Raw genomic sequence first — 20,854 nt, forward strand, 5'->3', positions numbered from 1 at the left:
CCCATCCCCCCTGTATTGGTGGTCAATGTGGTAAAAGTAATTGCAGCTTACCAGTTCTTAGTTCTGATGGCTGCAATAGTTTTCTTTTTTTGCATAGTAAGAACATTTTTATCAAGTACAGATTTTCTTTCGATTCATTTTTTTCCATGCACACGGGATGTTTTTGAAGCTGCTTTTAGGAGCATCTGCCTTTTTTTTTTTTTTTACTGCCTCTGAACGCTCCTCCATGTTAACCTATGTGTTCATGTGTTCAGAGGAGTTTGGAGGTATAAGCATTTCGGGACAGTAAAAAAAAACAAAAAAAACCCACTGCCTGTGCATCCAGGAGCAGAGGCTGTAAAAATGCAAAACAGTAAAAAAAACTAAATCTAAACAAACTTTTAGCCGCGTTTGGCGTTTTTAGGTGTTTTTACATTACAGGGAGTGTTTTTACTGTAAAAACGCCAAAAAATGCTAGCGCCAAAAAAAGCGCATTTTTTAATGCTGATTTTTCCTGGCAGCAGCGTTTTTTAAACGTCCTGTGTGCATGAGGCCTTAGACGGTGGCACCTTCTGCATTTTTCTTTGTGTGTAGCCTGGAATTCTGCTTTAATGAAGCTGCTGATATAAAAAAAATATTGAAAGTTACTTTTAAAATATATGTTTTATTTTGTAACAGTTGGAGTAGCTGGATTTAGATACCAGTATTTTGTTTAGGCAAAACATACCAACGATCATCCCAGAAAATTTTAATAAATATACTTTTACCCATGTATAAGTTAATTTTTTTTTTTTTTTTTTTTAAACTTTATTTATACCAATGCTGTAATAGATAAATAATTGCCAAAATCAGAAGCATTCTATCCATAAACACACAATATGATGCTAGGCAAAACAGTTATTTATAACACCACTAATTTTTTTATCTTATGACAATTTTTTCCTTTAACCACTTAAGAACCGGGCCTATTTTTTTAAACGTGGTGTCTACAAGTGAAAATAATTTTTTTTGTTGTTGCTAGAAAATTACTTAGAACCCCCAACATTATATATATATATCTATAGATATATATATATATATCTATAGATATATAGATATATATCTATATATCTATAGATATATATATATATATATATCTATAGAGATATATATATATATATCTCTATATATATATATATATATATATCTATAGATATATATATCTATAGATATATCTCTATAGATATAGAGATATATCTATAGAGATATATCTATAGATATATAGATATATCTATATCTATATCTATATCTATATAGATATAGATATATATATAGATATATATATTAATGTTTGAGGGTTATATATAATTTGTAATATATATAATTTTTTTTCAGACACCCTAGAGAATAAAATGGTGGTTGCTGCAATACTTTCTGTCACACCGTATTTGCGCAGCGGTCTTACAAGTGCACTTTTTTGGGAAAAAATACACTTTTTTTGAATGAAAAAATAAGACAACAGTAAAGTTAGCCCAATTGTTTTTTATATTGTGAAAGATAATGTTATGCCGAGTAAATTGATACCCAACATGTCTGTATGATATGCATACTAGCACATTATGACATTACCTGTAACCACCTGTGGTTTACTACCGCTTGAAGTTGAAATGAGGTCGCAATATTTATTTCAAATAAATAAAATGACAGCATCATTAATTGTATCAGATTCAGAATAATTTATTAATCCCAAAGGGAAATCATTAGATAGAATAAGAATAGAATGATCCTTAAAGGGTAATTTCACCTTTTCACACATTTCCCATAAAGGTCCCCATGTCCCACAATGCCCCTAATATATTAAAATGCTGAGCTCCATTCCCCAAATAAATACCCAGCTCTTCAGCTGACACCATTGTACTTCCCATTCCATCCTGCAGATGGCAGGATGCACCCAGCTCCAGATAGACACTCCTGGAAATCCACAAGCTCCCCTTCGCACATGCCCAGTTTGCATTCAAATGGGACTAAACTGGGCATGTGCGAAGGGGAGCTTGTGGATTTCCGGGGGTGTATATCTGGAGTTGGGTGCATCCTGCCATCTGCAGGAGGGTTTGGGAAGGACAATGATGTCAGCTGAAGAGGTGGGCATTGGTTTGAGGAATAGAGCACAGCTTTATATTGGGGACACTGGGGTGCATAGGGATCTTTTTGGGAAATGTATGTAAGGTTGAACTCCCTTACGTAAGGAACTCGCTCTTTAAACACTATAAGGTGGACGATAGCGATTCATACTAGAACTAGAAGCAGAATCATTTCTAGATGTGTTTATCCAGGATCAGAGTATCTTACAGATTCAGCTCTTCATATCGGTCACATCCAGTTGTAAAGCCATCAAGAATAAAGCAGGTGGAGAGTATGGAGACCCTAGGATGTGGCTAGTAGACATGTGCAATTCGTTTCATTCCGAATTAGTTTTTTAACGAATTTCGACAAATTTGTTAATTCGGAAATATCCGAATTAACGAAAACCCCTTTAACAAATTTTTCTGAATATTTGTAAATTTGATTATTTGAAAATTCTTAAGTTCTAAAAAGATTCGTAAATTTGTGAATTTGAAAAAATGGTAAATTCGAAAAATTAAAAAAAAAAAAAAAAAAAATCGTAACTTCTAAAAATCATAAATTCGAAAAATAAAGTAAATTCGAAAATTACAAAAAAAAACCCCAGAAATTTGAAAATTCTAAAAAAAATCGTAAATTCTAAAAAAAAAAACGTAAATTCGTAAATTCAAAACCAACCGTAAATACTGGAACTTGAAAAAAAATAGGAAAATCGTAAATTCAAAATAAATCGGAAATTCAAAAAAAATTGGAAATTCAAAAAAAATTGGAAATTCAAAAAAAATTTAAAAAAATCGTTGATTCGGAAATGCGAAAAAAATAACAGAAAATAGAAAAAAATAGGAAATTCAGAAATTCGAAACCCCAAAAATTTGAAAATCTGAAATAATCTGCATCTATAAATCTATAAATCTGAAATAATAACTAATAATAACTTAACTATTACTAACTATTAAATTATAGGTATTGTAATTTCCTTTCAAATTTGGCTGTTAGTGAACGTAATGAATATGAATTTGTCCGAAGTTTCGAATTATCTGAAATAATGAATCATAATAATCCAAATTAATAACAATACATTACAATAATAATAATAATAATAATAAAGTTTTATTATTATTAATTTGTTTCGTCCCATCCATTTAGATGCGGCATTCGTTATTTCGGATAATTTGTAACTTCGGATAAATTTGTATTCCTTACATTCACTAACAGCCAAATTTGAAAGGAGATTCCAATACCTATAATTTAATAGTTAGTAATAGTTAAGTTGTTATTAGTTGTTATTTTCAATTTTCAGGTTTTCACATTATTGAATTTCCAATTTTTTTTTTTTTTTTTTATTTCCGAATTTCTGATTTTTTTCAAATTTCCGATTTTTTTTTTTTGATTTCCGTTTTTTGTTTTTTAATTCTCCGAATTTACGTTTTTTTCCAATTTTTTTTTTTTCAATTGTTTGATTTTTTTTTTTTTTCCAATTTTTTTTTCGAATTTACGTTTTTTTTCGAATTTACAAATTGCGATCAATGACAAATGACCGAAAAACTAAAAAAAAAAAAAATGAAAACGAACACATTTTTCGGCAGTGCACATGTCTAGTGGCTAGAAAAGCTGGAGGAGCGGTAAGTGGGGGCTAATGGGGTCGGAGGGCAATGACCTGTGTACACATGGGTTGGGTATGGGAGAAGAGACTGATGCCCATGACAAGGGAAGTTGGATACAATATGCTACAAAAAATGGCAACTGATTGCACACAGGACGCCGACTCACTGTGATCAAAACTAAACTCTCCTGCTCTCCACCCGCAGGACAGATCCCTCAGATATATTTCGCCCCCTAGTGGACCTAATTGTTGAGGCGGAACGCGTCAGCAGGACCTCTCCTGCGGGTGGAGAGCAGAGCCAAAACCATCTTACATTGCTGGTTTAGTTTTGGTCACAGTAAGTCGGCGCCCTGTGTCCGATCAGTTGCCATTTTTCTGTAGCATATTGTACCCTGACAAGCTGTTTTATACGATCTCCACCAGTTCATTACATGTCATGTAGGCTGATATCAGTGATAGGAACATTAGAGGGGTATTTTTTATTTTTTTGTTTATCTACAAGGAAAACAGGGTGATATGGGAGGGGGAATGGTGGTAAGCAAAACTTAAAGGAACAGAGTCCTCCAACAATATTAAATAATGATTTGAGCCTTCCGGCCTTCCGGGATGGCGGTTTAGAGAGATGACGATGATGTCAAAGTTCATGAATCCGTTCATAAAACTTAGTTATTGAAGCCCTTGAAAAGAAAAGAAAAAAATATACAAAGTTATACAAGTGTAAAATACACAAGCCAGTCTCTATAAACGTTATCTAAAATAAAATGAGCAGGCAAGTAGAGTTAAAACCATTTGGTCAACATGATAGCCAACCAACAAGGACTTACCAAAGCAGATGTTCCTTCAAGCAGTATTAAACGCAAAGGCAAACATTTATTATATTGCAGCTTTCCAATTCTTATGCTCTGTACACACGACCAGTTTTGCCGTCGGAGTAAACTCCGAAGGTTTCTCTGACGGAACTCCGACAGAATTCCATTCCAAGCGGTCTTGCATACACATGGTCAACCCAAAGGCCGACCTTCCAGAACGCGGTGACGTACAACACTTAGAACGGGACTAGAAAAGGGAAGTTCAATAGCCAGTAGCCAATAGCTTCCGTCTCGTACTTGCTTCAGAGCATGCGTCGTTTTTGGTCCGTCGGAACAGCATACAGACGATCGGTTTTCCCGATAAGAATTGGTTCCGTCGGAAATATTTAGAACATGTTCTATTTCTAGGTCCGTCAGAAATTTCTAAAAAAAAGTCTGATGAGGTATACACACGATCGGAATAGACAATGAAAATCATCCGTCGGACTTTTTCTGGCGGACATTCCGCTCGTGTGTACGCGGCATTAGATGTGATGACTGCATTGGTTTTCTTTTTTAGGCTCTCTTTCTTCTATTTCCAAAAATCATAAATTCGAAAAATAAAGTAAATTCGAAAATTACAAAAAAAAACCCAGAAATTCGAAAATTCTAAAAAAAATCGTAAATTCTAAAAAAAAACGTAAATTCGTAAATTGAAAACCAACCGTAAATACTGGAACTTGAAAAAAAATAGGAAAATCGTAAATTCAAAATAAATCGGAAATTCAAAAAAAATTGGAAATTCAAAAAAATTTTAAAAAATCGTTGATTCGGAAATGCGAAAAAAATAACAGAAAATAGAAAAAATAGGAAATTCGGAAATTCAAAACCCCAAAAATTTGAAAATCTGAAATAATCTGCATCTATAAATCTATAAATCTGAAATAATAACTAATAATAACTTAACTATTACTAACTATTAAATTATAGGTATTGTAATTTCCTTTCAAATTTGGCTGTTAGTGAACGTAATGAATATGAATTTGTCCGAAGTTTCAAATTATCTGAAATAATGAATCATAATAATCCAAATTAATAATAATACATTACAATAATAATAATAATAAAGTTTTATTATTATTCATTTGTTTCGTCCCATCCATTTAGATGCGGCATTCGTTATTTCGGATAATTCGTAACTTCGGATAAATTTGTATTTCTTACATTCACTAACAGCCAAATTTGAAAGGAGATTCCAATACCTATAATTTAATAGTTAGTAATAGTTAAGTTGTTATTAGTTGTTATTTTCAATTTTCAAATTTTCAGGTTTTCACATTTTTGAATTTCCAATTTTTTTTTTTTTTTATTTCCGAATTTCTGATTTTTTTCAAATTTCCGATTTTTTTTTTTTAATTTCCGTTTTTTGTTTTTTAATTTTCCGAATTTACGTTTTTTTCCAATTTTTTTTTTTCAATTGTTTGATTTTTTTTTTTTTTCCAATTTTTTTTTCCAATTTACGTTTGGTCCGTCGGAACAGCATACAGACGATCGGTTTTCCCGATAGGAATTGGTTCCGTCGGAAATATTTAGAACATGTTCTATTTCTAGGTCCGTCAGAAATTTCTAAAAAAAAGTCTGATGAGGCATACACACGATCGGAATAGACAATGAAAATCATCCGTCGGACTTTTTCTGGCGGACATTCCGCTCGTGTGTACGCGGCATTAGATGTGATGACTGCATTGGTTTTCTTTTTTAGGCTCTCTTTCTTCTATTTCCATCCAGCTAATAAGTCTGTTTTTTTTCCAAAGAACAATCTCTATTCCAGATGTATCAGTTTACAGAGATAAGACAAACCATTTAACTGGGGGCAGTGGTGCTTACAATGATCAGCTTTTATTTATTCAGGTAAAACCTTTATCACAAAAAAGAGCTGTGGTTTAGCTTCAATTTCTTAGTGTATTTAAATCTGCTAGTACATCTCACCCACCCTTAGAATGACAATGCTGATGTCTGCAGTGCCCCACTTACTCCTCCATCCAAAGTGGAGGCACTCTAATACAGGAGGTGTGAGGAGGTGAAAGCAGAGGGAAAAAGCCCCATCATTGGGTCCCATTGTTGATCTCATTGGGAGGAATAGTGCCCCATCATTAGGTGTCATTGTGCCCCAATGTTGGTCTCATTGGACAGAATAGTGCCCTTTCATTAGGTGTCATTGGGCCCCATTGTCGGTGTCATTGGGAGAAATTGCGCCCCGTCATTGGTATAAGTGGAAGGAAGTGTGCCCAATTGTTTGTGCCATTGGGCCCAATTGCTTGTGTCAATGGGAGAAATTGGGCCCTATTAATGGTGTCATTGGACCCCATTGTTGGTCTCATTGGGAGGAATAGTGCCCCATCATTAGGTGTCATTGGGCCCCAATGTTGGTCTCACTGGGCAGAATAGTGCCCTTTCATTGGGTGTCATTGGGCCCCATTGTCGGTGTCATTGGGAGAAATTGCGCCCCACCATTGGTATAAGTGGGAGGAATTGTGCCCCATTATTGGTGCCATTGGGCCCAATTGTTTGTGTCAATGGGAGAAATTGGGCCCCATTAATGGTGTCATTGGGCCCCATTGTTGGTCTCATTGGGAGGAATAGTGCCCCATCTTTGGGTGTCATTGGGCCCCATTTTTGGTGTCAGTGGGAAAAATTGTGCCTATCATTGGTATTAGTGGGAGGAATTGTTCCCTTTCATTGGTGTCATTGGGGGTAATAATGACCCCAAGGGCCAGGTAAAGACAAGCAAAGGGCCGCATCTGGCCCCTGGGCCGTAGTTTGGAGACTACTGCTCTAGACCAACAAGCACTTAACCTCTTCACTTCTGTGGTGGGAAGGGGGACCCACTGCAATAACTCTATGACTAAGCCTCTATGGGTGAGATGAAATGCGTCAGCAGGCGTGGCTATCAGAAGCAGATTTTTTTTCTAACTTTTGTAGTTGGCTTTAAACCAGGCTAAATAGAAAGTCTCGGGGTCACTGCTCGTGTATGCACATGTAGGGCTAGATCCATTGGTTTGCTTTGCATCTTTTAACATATTAAACTCTCCGTAAACCCATTGGTTTCAAATTCTTTCATGCATATTAAGGCCTGACAGTTGATGTATAGGTATATAAAGATTGGATGCATGCATCCCACCAATAACCACACATAGTCGTATACCTTGTAGGCCGATGCCGATCCCTGTGAACTGAGTTCCTGACCATTGTTGATTATACCTAGAAAAGGAAAACGTGTATGAAGATTTTATCAGTGTGCAGGTATTGGCCACATTACATACATAGAGCAACAGACAGTAACTGTTATTAGGTGCAGTGTACCCCGGAAGCCAATAATAGGTAGAATGATGGTTGAATGCTTAGTGCTCTTGGGATGCCGAGTTTGGATCCTGTTAATAATTCCCACTTGGGACACTATCAGAATCACATTTGTATGATCTCTGTCTTTGTCTGGGTCTACTTACACAACTGTTGGGTTAATTGACACTTGACTGCATTTTCCACTCTACTGTAGTTGGTTAAAATACCATATGGAGATGGCAGGAAAACTGGGTACAGACCCGGCAACTTGGCCCAGTATGCAAATTATAACTGCCTAAAGCCCAACCCTAGATTCTTCCATATACCTAATTTTTCTACACCCAGAAGGTACTTACCTTCTTCCTGGTGCTACTCCTTGCAGGCATAATCCATCCTCTAGCAGTGGCCTGCAGGCCAAATGTGGCTTCTTGCTTGCCTTTATCTGGCCATTTGGGGACTATTTCTCCCGCTGACATGAGGCACTCCTCCCACTGACACCAATGATGGGGCACTATTCCTCCCACTGACACCAATGATAGGGCACTATTCCTCCTACTGACACCAACGATGGGGCACTATTCCTCCTACTGACACCAACGATGGGGCACTATTCCTCCTACTGACACCAACGATGGGGCACTATTCCTCCTACTGACACCAACGATGGGGCACTATTCCTCCTACTGACACCAATGATGGGGCACTATTCCTCCCACTGACACCAATGATAGGGCACTATTCCTCCTACTGACACCAACGATGGGGCACTATTCCTCCTACTGACACCAACAATGGGGCACTATTCCTCCCACTGACACCAATGATAGGGCACTACTCCCCCCAGTGACACCGATGATAAGACACTATTCTTCCTACTGACACCAGCAATGGAGCACTCTTCCTCCCACTGACACCAATGATAGGGCACTACTCCTCCCAGTGACACCAATGATGGAGCACTGTTCTTTTCTTTTTGTTTTTGGGGGGGGGGGGGGTTCAAAATGTGACTCGCTACTGTGTTACACTTGGGAAGAACTATTGCCTTGCACTGCCTGCAGGTGGCATTGTTTCATCTCTAGATGCAAGGGACGCTGATCACATGACTTGAAGTGATGAGCACACTCCTTCCCATGTCACAACACCTGGATAAGTTTGCCCTCATTTTTTTCAATGTATGCAGACATTTTTAATTGGTGTTCCCAATAGTACAAAAAGGACCACAACAGTATAATGCATTCTCTAAAAATGCAACATAATAGTAATAATTATAATATTTTGTAATATTACAGTATAATATTGTAGCAATATAAAAATGTATGAGGACTGGTTGAATTACAAATGCCATATACTGTATGGCCATAATGCATGAATTACAGATGCAAAATAAAATCATAATAGTATAAATAAAAATAAAAAAGACATATTATTATGAATAATGATAATAAAACAAAATAAAAATGTATGATGATTGGTTGAACTACCACAACACATATTATAATATTTTGTCTTCAGAGCATTTTAGTTCATACCTTGCTGTCTTCTCTTCATGTTCCTTCGCACAAAACAGAAAAGCGCTATAGCGATCAGGGACAGGACCAGGACATTTCCTGCTACCAGCCCAGCAAGGAGTTTGTAATCAATGTCCCTGGAAGCTGAGAAAACAGCCATTTTAAATGTCCTGGTATGGAAGGAACACGCATGGTTTTCATTCATCATCATCATCATCATCATCATCCGCACACCATCCAATACATTTAAAATAGATCTAAACTCTAAATGGACAACATTTATTTTGCTAATATTTTGCTTACCTTGCTGAGGTGAAGCTGCAGTGACTTCTTCCAGATCAGGAGATGCATCTGTAATAGAATCATCGTTTAGATTGTCAGCTCACATGGGCAAGACTATCATTCTAACAGAATTGTTATTTTGCTGTCTATATTTTGCTAATAATGTTGAATAAAAATATTAATCATAGCAACATACTTATATCCAAGAGTGTATCTATAGCCATAGCAGGCCATGCAACTACTATGGGGCCCAGAGTACAGGAGGGTTGGGGGGAACGACAGCACTGTCTTGTTACACAGTGTCATGTAGCAATAGCATTTGGCACATAAAATAACATACAGTATATATTATATTATGTTAGAGGAATTGTCTTTTTGGTGGGGGGGCTCTTGGTGGTTTGCTATGGAGCCCCATCACCTATAGTTATGGATCTGCAAAATTTGTGAATGGTTAATTAAAATGGTGTGGTATGATACTGTATAGGATAGCATAGAATGGTATGGTATGAAATTGTATTGTATGGTACAGTAGGGTATGGAATAGTATAGTATGGTATAATATGGTACAGTAGGGTATGGTATATTATAGCATGGTATGGTGCAGTAGGGTATGGTATGATATTGTATGGAATAATATGGTATGGTATTGTATGGAATAGTATAGTATGGTACAGTAGGGTATGTTATATTATGGCATGGTATGGTGCTGTAGGGTATGGTATGGTATGGCATAGAATGGATATATAAAATGTGGTATGGTATGGTCTGGTATGGTACAGTATGGTATGGTATAATATGGTACAGTATGGTATGGTATAATATGGTATGGCCTGGTATGGTACAGTATGGTATGGTATAATATGGTATGGCATGGTATGGTTTGCTTTTATCTTCAGACATGTGAGTGCAATACATTTTTTTTTAATATATTTTTTTTAATATTACATACTAAACTATGAGGTTTTTATGTCATACATGCCCCCTTATACTGAAAGTGGATTTGAGGATCCTTGGATGTTTGAGGCTGTTCCAATCAACGTGGATCTGTGTGGGGTTTATCCACTTCTATCTCTCTTGGAGTCACTTTGGGAAGCATCATGCTTTTTTTATTTTTATTTTGCATGTTCGTGGATTTTTTTTCTTATTTTTATTCGCACATCATTATACATACTATATGTATGGATTTATTTGTGGACTGTTTGTATCACTATTCACTAATCATATTCATTTGTTCAATTATGATAAGCGCTGTACTTTTGTTTAAATGTAATATTGTGTGGCATGGTATGGTACAGTACGGTATGGTATAATATGGTATGGCAAGGTAAGGTACATTATGGTATGGTATGGAATGGTATAATATGGTATGGAATAGAATGGTATAATATGGTATAGTATGGTATGGAATAGAATGGTATAATATGGTATAGTATGGTATGGAATAGAATGGTATAATATGGTATGGTATGGAATGTAGTGGTATAATATGGTATGTAATGGTATAATATGGTATGGTATGGAAAAGAATGGTTTAATATGGTATGGAATGTAATAATATAATATGGTTTGGTATAGAATATTGTAATATGGTTTGGTATGGAATAGAATGGTATAATATTGTATAATATGGTATAGTATGGAATGTAATGGTATAATATGGTATGGTATGGCATGCAATGTAATTGTATAATATGGCATGGTATAGCATGGTATGGCATGTAATGGTAGAATATGGTATGGTATGGAATAGAATGGTATAATATTGTATGGTATGGTATGGTATGGTGAGGTATGGTTGGGCAACTCTTGGCCCTCTGTCTACAGAACATCTATTAGTTCAACAAAAAATAAATAAATAATACACAAATGTAATATACAAGGTAAATCATGTCTTACCAGCATAGAGGTTGTCATTAGGTTCTACTTTGCTGGCTGCAAGAAAGTGACATTATGATTCAGTATTGATGATGGGAATGAGGATGACATATAAAACAAATGTAGAGAACATAACAACCAATCAAATGTTTTCTTTATTGATCTAACCTGCCCTAGGAAAAATAACATATAATACTCGTATAAAAAAAAAGAAAAAAAAAACGTGAGACAATTCTTACTGATTTCTAACACATACTTTACTTAAAACTTCTCAAAGAAATTGTTGGGTCCATACATGCTCATACATTGCAATAACGAGCAGTAAAATATGTGAATTGTGAATGCCACCCCAAGATACTAGGTAGTAGGAGCCAATGCTTGGCTTTGAATTATAATGCACAAAAGAGTCATGCGATTTTTTTTTTTTGGATGAGATAAGACACCACAGGGGACCAAAAGAATGCAAGATCACTGAGGAGCAAAGTTTTGGGACTGTGCAGGGACCCGTTATTATCATGTGATATCTCATGCCTGATGAAGGTTCTTTGCATGGTCCTCAGATGTTGCTCCTCTGTGTGATCATACAATAAAGAGAGCTTTGCGCTTTAAAACAAGCTTGCTGGTGTGCTGGTGACATATCCTATCCATGTTATGCACCTTGACCAGTCAGGAGTCGTTGCAGCACACTTTTAACTATACAGTCATATCCAGTATTGTGTGTATTGTGTGTGAAAATCTGGATCCTAGGAAAAAGCAAACATTGCTTGATGTTTAACTTTAACTCGCAACTCCAGCCACAAATAAGAAAATAAAATAAATCACCCATTAAAGGATAAAAAAACAAAGTGAGCTTTTACTGAAACATTCACCTTCAATACACAGTTCACCCCCCCCCCCCCCGCAGTACTTTTTCCACTAGATGTCCTCAATCGAATGGCCAGCATCATTAAACCCACTTGCACTCAGCCCAAGTCCTCCTGGACTCGCCCCTTGCCTGTAGCTGGACAGTGAAAGGAGAAGCAGCATAGTGATGAGCTCACCTCTCTGTCACACTGCTCTCTCCTCCTATCAGCATGCCTCATGTTAGCACATAATCTGATTGGCTTCTTGTGCTGCTTCTTCCTCTTACACTCCTACCCTGTACTGGGACTGCAAGAGGCTGACAGCAAATAAAACTCAGGTACACTTTAAGTGACAGGTACTCTTTATTCCAGCACTTACATTCCACTTCAATATCAACAAAGTCACTTGTGTCTCCATGATTGTTCTGTGCTGTACAGCTGTATGTGTTGGCATCGCTGGACTTTACATGTGCCAGGTAGAGTTCAAGCTTCTGTCCCGTCACACTGCTGGCTATGGTCTTCTCTCCTTTGGTCCAGGTCACTTCAGCAGCTGGATTACTGTCCACCAAACACCTCAGAATCAAGGACTGCCCTTCCTTCACGGACACCGTATGGTTCTCTAAAGTCGCTTCTACAGAAAACAAAAATTAGGAGATAATTATACAACTCAGGGCTCATGTACACAGCTTCAGGATAAAAAAAAGCCAGCGCTCCAAAGATTACATTTCTCTATACAAGATCATATGTGCAACAAAGAACTCTGAAGTACAGAAAGATACATAGTCACAACAACATGGGGACACAGAAGTTCTCTTTCTCAAAGTAAACTGAAGATTGAAGCCCCACACCAACATGTGATTGTCCAAATATAGATTTTTTCATGGGTAAGGTAATTGTGCACCATTCCAACGCATTTCGTCAAGAAATATCCTCTCATCAGGGCTTGAAGCCCTAAGACTGCCCAAAACCAGACCATCTGCTGACAAATTCCCAAAATGTGTCTATATCTTACCAAAGGCCCTTTTCACACCAGCAGACTGATTGGGTTCTCCAGTCCGGACCTGATCGGACCACCCATTGTTCTCTATGGAACGGTGAATGTCAGTGGACATGTGTCCGCTGATACCGGCTGGTATCTGATCTGGTCCACTAAAAACAGAGGGAAGGGGACATGTCCCCCATCCGTCTGTTGGATGGAAATGGACCGGCAGTCCATTTTTCATTAGACCGCTTCATTGAGAACAGCGGCCTGTATCCATTCTGCATAGCGGAGAGGACACGGACCTGTCATAAGCCTGCTCATCGGGGATCAGTGGAGAGATCCCCCCGCTGAGCAGGCGGCTCCGCTTGATGGATTCCGCTTCGTCTGAAAAAGGCATTAACATTAATCTATGTCGGGGCAATAAAATTTTGGTATGGTTCTTCAATCTCAGAATCCATAAGTCACAAACCAAAAAGAGACAATGCAGGTCTTTTGGACTGGAGAAGCTGCCAGCCCCAAGAATCCAAATATCTCAGCTGAATAACTCTGTACTCCCTAATACATTAAGATTACCATAAGGTTCGGGTGCTACCCTTGCAGATTTCTTTCCTAACCCTTTCTCAAGGTAACAGATATAAGAGGACCTCCTTGGCTCTGAAACATAGGGTTACTTTGTATCTGTCTCTACTTCAAAGCTTTTTTTTGCAAATATGAACTCCAAGGTTTAATCTTTGGAGTGCTGGCTTTTTGTCACAAAATGATCACATCATCACCATTGGCCAAGCACCAACCACCCTTTCCCCACAAGGTGCTAAAGGTGCAGGATGTATTTTTTCCAGGTCTGGTTTACACAGCTGTCTGCAAAATTTTGTAAACAGAAATTGGGGAAGAAGCAAGAAATAGATGAAGAGGAGAATGTGGTTTAGTGATAGCCAATGGCTGCTGCTGCTGTCTCTGAGCCAATGAAGAGGGAGAGAGCCAAGTGAGCCTCTGCTCTCATGTATATTGCTGGGTAAAGATCAGCCCCAGGCAAGTATAAGGGGGTGCTGGGGGAGGGGGCTGCATGCAGAATGCAGAGAATGCATTGAGGTAAAAAAACATTTGCCTTTAAAATAACTTTAATGTAGAGATGCCCAAACGAAATTGAGTTTGTTAACTTGACAATAACTATATTTCATACCTAAACAATTTTTAGATATTTTTAAAGACCTATATGGCTTTTATTTAGTACACAAACAAAATTATGTAGACATCCATTCAAGTTATTGAATTCAAGGTCATAATGCTTCAGCATACAAATTTTGGACACTTAGAAGTTGCGCTTCTGATCTTGTGGTAAGAGTTTGCTGAAGGCTCTTTTCTTTTCTAGCATGACTGTGCCCAAAGCCAACTCCATAAAGACAAGGTAAAGGCCACTTAAGTCACTTACACAAACACCTTTTGAGCACCTTTGAGATCATTTGGAACATTATTTGCAAGCCAAGTCTTCTCATCTAACCCCAGTTCTTAACGGCAGAAAATGTTTTTTGGCTGAATGGGAACAAATTCTCACAGACACACATTTTGAGAAAAGCCTTCCCAGAGGAGTGGAGGCTGTTACAGCTGCAAGGTGAAACTTCACAAACAAAGTTCTCATGGTTTTGGAATGGAATGTCCAACAAACCCATTTACGTAGATGTGATGGTCAGGTGTCTTCAAGCTTTTGGCCATATAGTATAGAACACGCTTACTGAACTGCAAAATTAAACCAATGCATAAAGACTTATTCGTAGACAAGGCATGAGCAGGAAACTGTAGATAGGTAACACATTACCTGAAGGCTCAATAACGGTATTGACCTTAATTGTTGGGGGATCTGAAATAAAGGAAGACGAGATTAGAAGAGGTTTTGGGGAAGAATATTGTAGCTTTGTTATTTAAATGAAAGTCAACAGTTAAGGCATTTAAAACGGAGCTTCACCCCAACCCCCCCCCCCCCCTCCCCACCAAAAAATGAAAAGTCAGCAGCTACAAATACTGTAGCTGCTGACTTTTAATATTAGTACACTTGCCTGTCTAGGGATCCTGCAAAGTTGGCACCCCAGATGATTTTTAAATTGGCTTATGGGTGGTGCTGCCGCCATTTATTGTAAGCAATGTCACCCGGAAGGGGGAGCCGGTACCTGTCAAAAACAGGTACCCGCTCACCACCGAAAGGTGCCAAATGTGGCAGTGAAAGGGGGAAGGAAGTAAACAAGTGAAGCTTTCCCTTTTGGGTGGAGCTCTGCTTTAAATGATGTGTGTTATTTTAAAAAAATTGCATACAAATTAGTCCCTGAATGACTCTAATTTCTTTTGGGTTAATTTAGTTGACATCTGAGCTAATCTGCGACTACAGAACCTATTATTGCTCTCATACCTTCAATGATCAATAGGGCAATCTCAATGGACAGGAGCTGGCCAAATATACATTCCACACTTTTACCCTTAGAACTTTGAGAAGGGTCTATGGCCAATGGCGATAGCATGAGAATTGCAAAATTATCAGCACACCAAGTTATGGTTTCTTCTGCTTAAGAAATGTTACATTTCAAGACCTCAGCAAAGATTTGAGGTCTTTCATTCCTAGTGTGTTGGCAATTTTTGCTCATTGGACAAGGGGACTTACAGATAAAATATGTTGGGCTTAGCTTAGAAGTCAAAACCTAAAACCCTTAGTAAAAAAAAGGAATCAGAATAAAAATTCAGAATCAGAGAATCAGAGGGGCACACAGAAAAGGTTTTTTTCTAGTTAGCAAAGATAACATTGGATATGTTGTAGCAGGCAGGAGTTGTACATGTTCGAATGTTTTAAATAATTGACAGGCTATACATATCATAGTATATATCATTTTATTTGGCATGGACCATAGGGTGAGTACATGGATTGAAAACTGGCTACAAGGGCGTGTTCAGAGGGTGGTGATAAATGGGGAGTACTCAGAATGGTCAGGGGTGGGTAGTGGGGTCCCCCAGGGTTCTGTGCTGGGACCAATCCTATTTAATTTGTTCATAAATGACCTGGAGGATGGGATAAACAGTTCCATCTCTGTATTTGCAGACGATACTAAGCTAAGCAGGGCAATAACTTCTCCGCAGGATGTGGAAATCTTGCAAAAAGACCTGAACAAATTAATGGGGTGGGCGACTACATGGCAAATGAGGTTCAATGTAGAAAAATGTAAAATAATTCATTTGGGTGTCAAAAATATGAATGCAATCTATACACTGGGGGGAGAACCTCTGGGGGAATCTAGGATGGAAAAGGACTTGGGGGTCCTAGTGGATGATAGGCTCAGCAACGGCATGCAATGCCAAGCTGCTGCTAATAAAGCAAACAGAATATTGGCATGCATTAAAAGGGGGATCAACTGCAGAGATAAAACGATAATTCTCCCGCTCTACAAGACTCTGGTCCGCCCGCACCTGGAGTATGCTGTCCAGTTCTGGGCACCAGTCCTCAGGAGGGACGTACTGGAAATGGAGCGAGTACAAAGAAGGGCAACAAAGCTAATAAAGGGTCTGGAGGATCTTAGTTATGAGGAAAGGTTGCGAGCACTGAACTTATTCTCTCTGGAGAAGAGACGCTTGAGAGGGGATATGATTTCAATTTACAAATACTGTACTGGTGACCCCACAATAGGGATAAAACTTTTTCGCAGAAGAGAGTTTAATAAGACTCGTGGCCACTCATTGCAATTAGAGGAAAAGAGGTTTAACCTTAAACTACGTAGAGGGTTCTTTACTGTCAGAGCGGCAAGGATGTGGAATTCCCTTCCACAGGCGGTGGTCTCAGCGGGGAGCATCGATAGCTTCAAGAAACTATTAGATAATCACCTGAATGACCGCAATATACAGGGATATGTAATGTAATACTGACACATAATCACACACATAGGTTGGACTTGATGGACTTGTGTCTTTTTTCAACCTCACCTACTATGTAACTATGTAACTATGTAACTATTTGGGAGAATTCCTTAAAATGTGAAATTCCAATTTCTGTTTCCTAGTAGGTTTTCAGAAGTTCTGGACAAGTATGGATAATAATATCTGTTTTTGATGTAAGAGATTTGTACTGAAAGTAATGCAAAAGTGGGCATATCTTTTTGATTAGCTTACAAAGGTCATTCAAATATCAAATGTTGACAGAGTAAACTCTTCCTCTATAGCAGTGGTCATCAACCATGTCCTCAGGGCCCACTAACAGGCCAGGTTTGCCAGATAATTGAAATACATCACAGGTGATATAATTTGCTGCTCAGTGATTGCAGTATTCTAGTCTACATCTCCCCCAAGGTAATACATAAAACCTGGCCTGTTAGTGGGCCCTGAGGACAGGATTAATGACCACTGCTCTATAGTAACTCTTTTTTCATTGCAGGTAAATGTTGGATTCCAAGAAGAGGCAGTGTGCTGTTCTTGAGTCCTTGACGAAGGAGGGCTTCCGGCTTACCAATATTCACAGAAGGCTACAGAATATTTACGGATACCACTGACAAGAGCAATGTACGTTGATGGATGAAGACATTTAAAGAAGAGGAAACTAGAATTTAAGACAGGATACGCAGTGATAGATCATCAATCTGGTATCACGCCTCCTCCCAAAGGCCTAAGAAGTTTAAGAGCCAGCAGCATAGAAAGTCATGCAACTGTTTTTTGGGATGAGAAAGGCATCCTTCTCCTTGTTTTTATTGAACACGGCCATGCTATAACTAGCAAGCAATACATTGAGACACTTAAGAAGCTTAGAAATGCCAATAGGAGGAAGAGTCCAAACATGAATCTGAAAACGATCCATATTCACCATAGCAATGCTCGTCCATACACATTTTGGCAACAAATCAGGCGATTGGCAAAGTTGGCTGGTCAGTGATTCCACCATCCACAGTACAGCACAGATTTATCTTCATCCCCTGACTTCTGCTTGCTTGGACCAATGAAGGACTGTCAACAATTTGATGACATAGATGAGGTGAAAGTGGCTGTGAAGAAGAGGGTACAACAGCACACACCTGAATTTTTTTCAAAAGGGTATTCAAGAGTTAGGTTCAATGGTAGCTCAAATGCATCACTTGTGATGAAGAATATGTAGAGTTGTACCTTTATATAAAGGAAGAGTTACTCTACCAACATGTAAAATTTGAATGACCTATATACTTGTAAGGTAATAAAAAGTTATCCCTACTTTTGCACAACTTTCAGTATAGCCCTCGTAAATCCAAAACAGGAGGTATATTTACTCCTTGCAGGAGGTAAATTCAAGATATCAATAGGCATGTGTAGGGCTTCTTAAGGTTTGTTTTCTATTTGTTAAAAAAAAAAGCTGATCAAGTTCCTGAAATTTAAAATGTTGTGTAACTTTTCTTCCAGATATTATACAACCAATCAGAATTTGGCTTTATTCTCAAATCTGTAGGAGTAAACATTTGGAAGTTGTTGTTTTCTACAGGCAGTTCTGACATGTACTTTCTCTGCACCAGTTTTTTTTTGTTTTGTTTGTTTTATTGTGCACAATATTATTATTATTATTACAGCAATAAAGCACACACATACAGTACAAGGCAATAATAGAACCACGTAGAACACGCTTCGTAATTGACAATAACAGATGTGCCAAGCAATGGCTCAGTGCCTAAGACACGGCTGTTTGGCAACAACACGCAGATGAGTGTATACTAAGATTAGAATCTGGTATAGAGTTCTGAACATGCTGGCAAATGAATCTACTGCTGGACTGAATGCTGAGAAATCAAACAAAAGCTGTCATATTCTATATTTACGTTAAACAACGGTTTTATTTACAGAACCCTTTTAAGTCCTGGGGCCATGAAAACATTTGTGAGGAGACCAAGTTATAAAGTTTTGGTGGTGCTGTGCTGAAAAAAAATAATAAAAGAAAATTATATACTCTATCTATCTATCTATCTATCTATCTATCTATCTATCTATCTATCTATCTATCTATCTATCTATCTATCTATCTATCTATCTATCTATCTATCTATCTATCTATCTATCCTGTGTATATATACTGTATAATCGTGTGTATATATATATATATATATATATATATATATATATTTTTTTTTTTTTTTAAGATAGCACAAAAACAGACCACAATGCTAAAAAATGAAGCTTTGGTCTCTTTAATCCATGACTCTTTGTGTATAATTAATATTTTTTTTAAATATTTTCACTATATTATTATTATTATTATTTTTTTTGCATAATATAATAAAAAAAAATCAACTTTATTTTCACTTACTAAATTCATTTTTCCTATTTATTCTGAGTACGGGACCCCAGATATGTGCAGGTTTTGATACATCTGCTACTGCTGTATGGTCAGTAAAAAAAAGTTTTATATTTCAAGATATTAGTAGTGCCATACTCTGAATGTAATAGCTGTGGTTTATGGATGGTTTCAATAAGTAAAATTATTATGTATATTATTATTTTATTATATTATTTATAGTGGTGTTATTTATATTAGGTTATGTTATTTATATTATTTTACTATTTGTAGTAAATGTATTATATTATTTTTGGTTGTTTTGTCCTGGTGACCATTACCATTAGGCCACTGCTGTGTTAGCTCAGCAAGCAGCCAACAGTAATCAAATAAGTTTCCACATTCATCAGAAAGTGGATCTGGTGATGTCAGTGCAGTGGGGATCAACTAAGCTGTAGTGTCGGAGGTTCCACCACAGATTACATTTTTATATTAAGTTAAATTCACACCAAATTTTACAGATCCAAATACAAATAGAATATCAAAAAGTCAATGAAATAGAGTGACAAGAGACTACTTCAGAGGTTATTTCTGTCTTATATCTGCTTATATCTTTTATATATGGTTGCCTAATCATCCTTATCTTGCCCTTTAGTGCCACCAGGTCCCACTCTTCTATCTTAGTATCGCTGGTATGCTTTTTAAACCAAGTGGCTCAAGTTGCCATCCGCCTTTTCAGGCAATGATGCCAGGAGCTACCTAAAGCATCCTGCACAGTTTTATTGCTCTGTAATACACACTTTTTTGGTACCTGGATGCATTGGGTTTTCCAGTTTTTTTAAATTCCTAATTTTGGAGGTTTGCAAATTTTCCAATACTTCAGTCAAACCACAACTGGTCAAACCTTTTAAAACTTCACTCATCACTAGTTTTTGGCTGTGACAATGTCTTTTGAAGACCAAATTTACCCTCCAGTGGCTTTCTACTATAAGGATAGTTCCCTAGAAGTGTACATCCTTGAGTCTACATTCATGTAAATTGTCAAAATTCTTAATAGCGCTGTTGCATGATCCCCACACATAATCAGTATTAGAATAGGAATGTATGCAAGACCTTTGCTGAGGTCTGAGCCTCACAGCACAGAAACGTGGTTAAAAAAAAGTACTTTCTCTGGTAGACTTGCTCGTCTACACTGCCAAATCCCAGGTCTATTTTTTTTATCAACAGAAGCTATCAACCTACATATTCATATATGCAAAATGCGCAATAGCTGTGGCCTGAAAAACCCTACTGTTCCATT

General features: G+C 37.4%; 1 protein-coding gene across 2 annotated transcripts in view; it reads right to left on the bottom strand.

Moving 5' to 3' along the window:
* Positions 1–3,308: 3,308 nt before the first annotated feature.
* The window catches only part of LOC141110495 (sialic acid-binding Ig-like lectin 12), a 31,341-nt gene continuing 13,795 nt past the window's right edge, over positions 3,309–20,854 (bottom strand). The window contains exons 5-11 of one of the 2 annotated variants that reach the window (XM_073601868.1): positions 15,115–15,156; positions 12,699–12,950; positions 11,499–11,534; positions 9,624–9,671; positions 9,342–9,464; positions 7,676–7,731; positions 3,309–4,359 (exon numbers count right to left, since the gene is read on the bottom strand). In XM_073601868.1, the coding sequence (XP_073457969.1) occupies positions 4,345–4,359; positions 7,676–7,731; positions 9,342–9,464; positions 9,624–9,671; positions 11,499–11,534; positions 12,699–12,950; positions 15,115–15,156 (572 nt within the window). In that variant the 3' untranslated portion in view covers positions 3,309–4,344. The remainder of the gene's footprint in view (positions 4,360–7,675; positions 7,732–9,341; positions 9,465–9,623; positions 9,672–11,498; positions 11,535–12,698; positions 12,951–15,114; positions 15,157–20,854) is intronic. The other variant, XM_073601867.1, reaches the window with a different exon arrangement.

This window comes from Aquarana catesbeiana, linkage group LG10 (assembly GCF_042186555.1).
Source record: "Aquarana catesbeiana isolate 2022-GZ linkage group LG10, ASM4218655v1, whole genome shotgun sequence".
Classification (NCBI taxonomy): domain Eukaryota; kingdom Metazoa; phylum Chordata; class Amphibia; order Anura; family Ranidae; genus Aquarana; species Aquarana catesbeiana.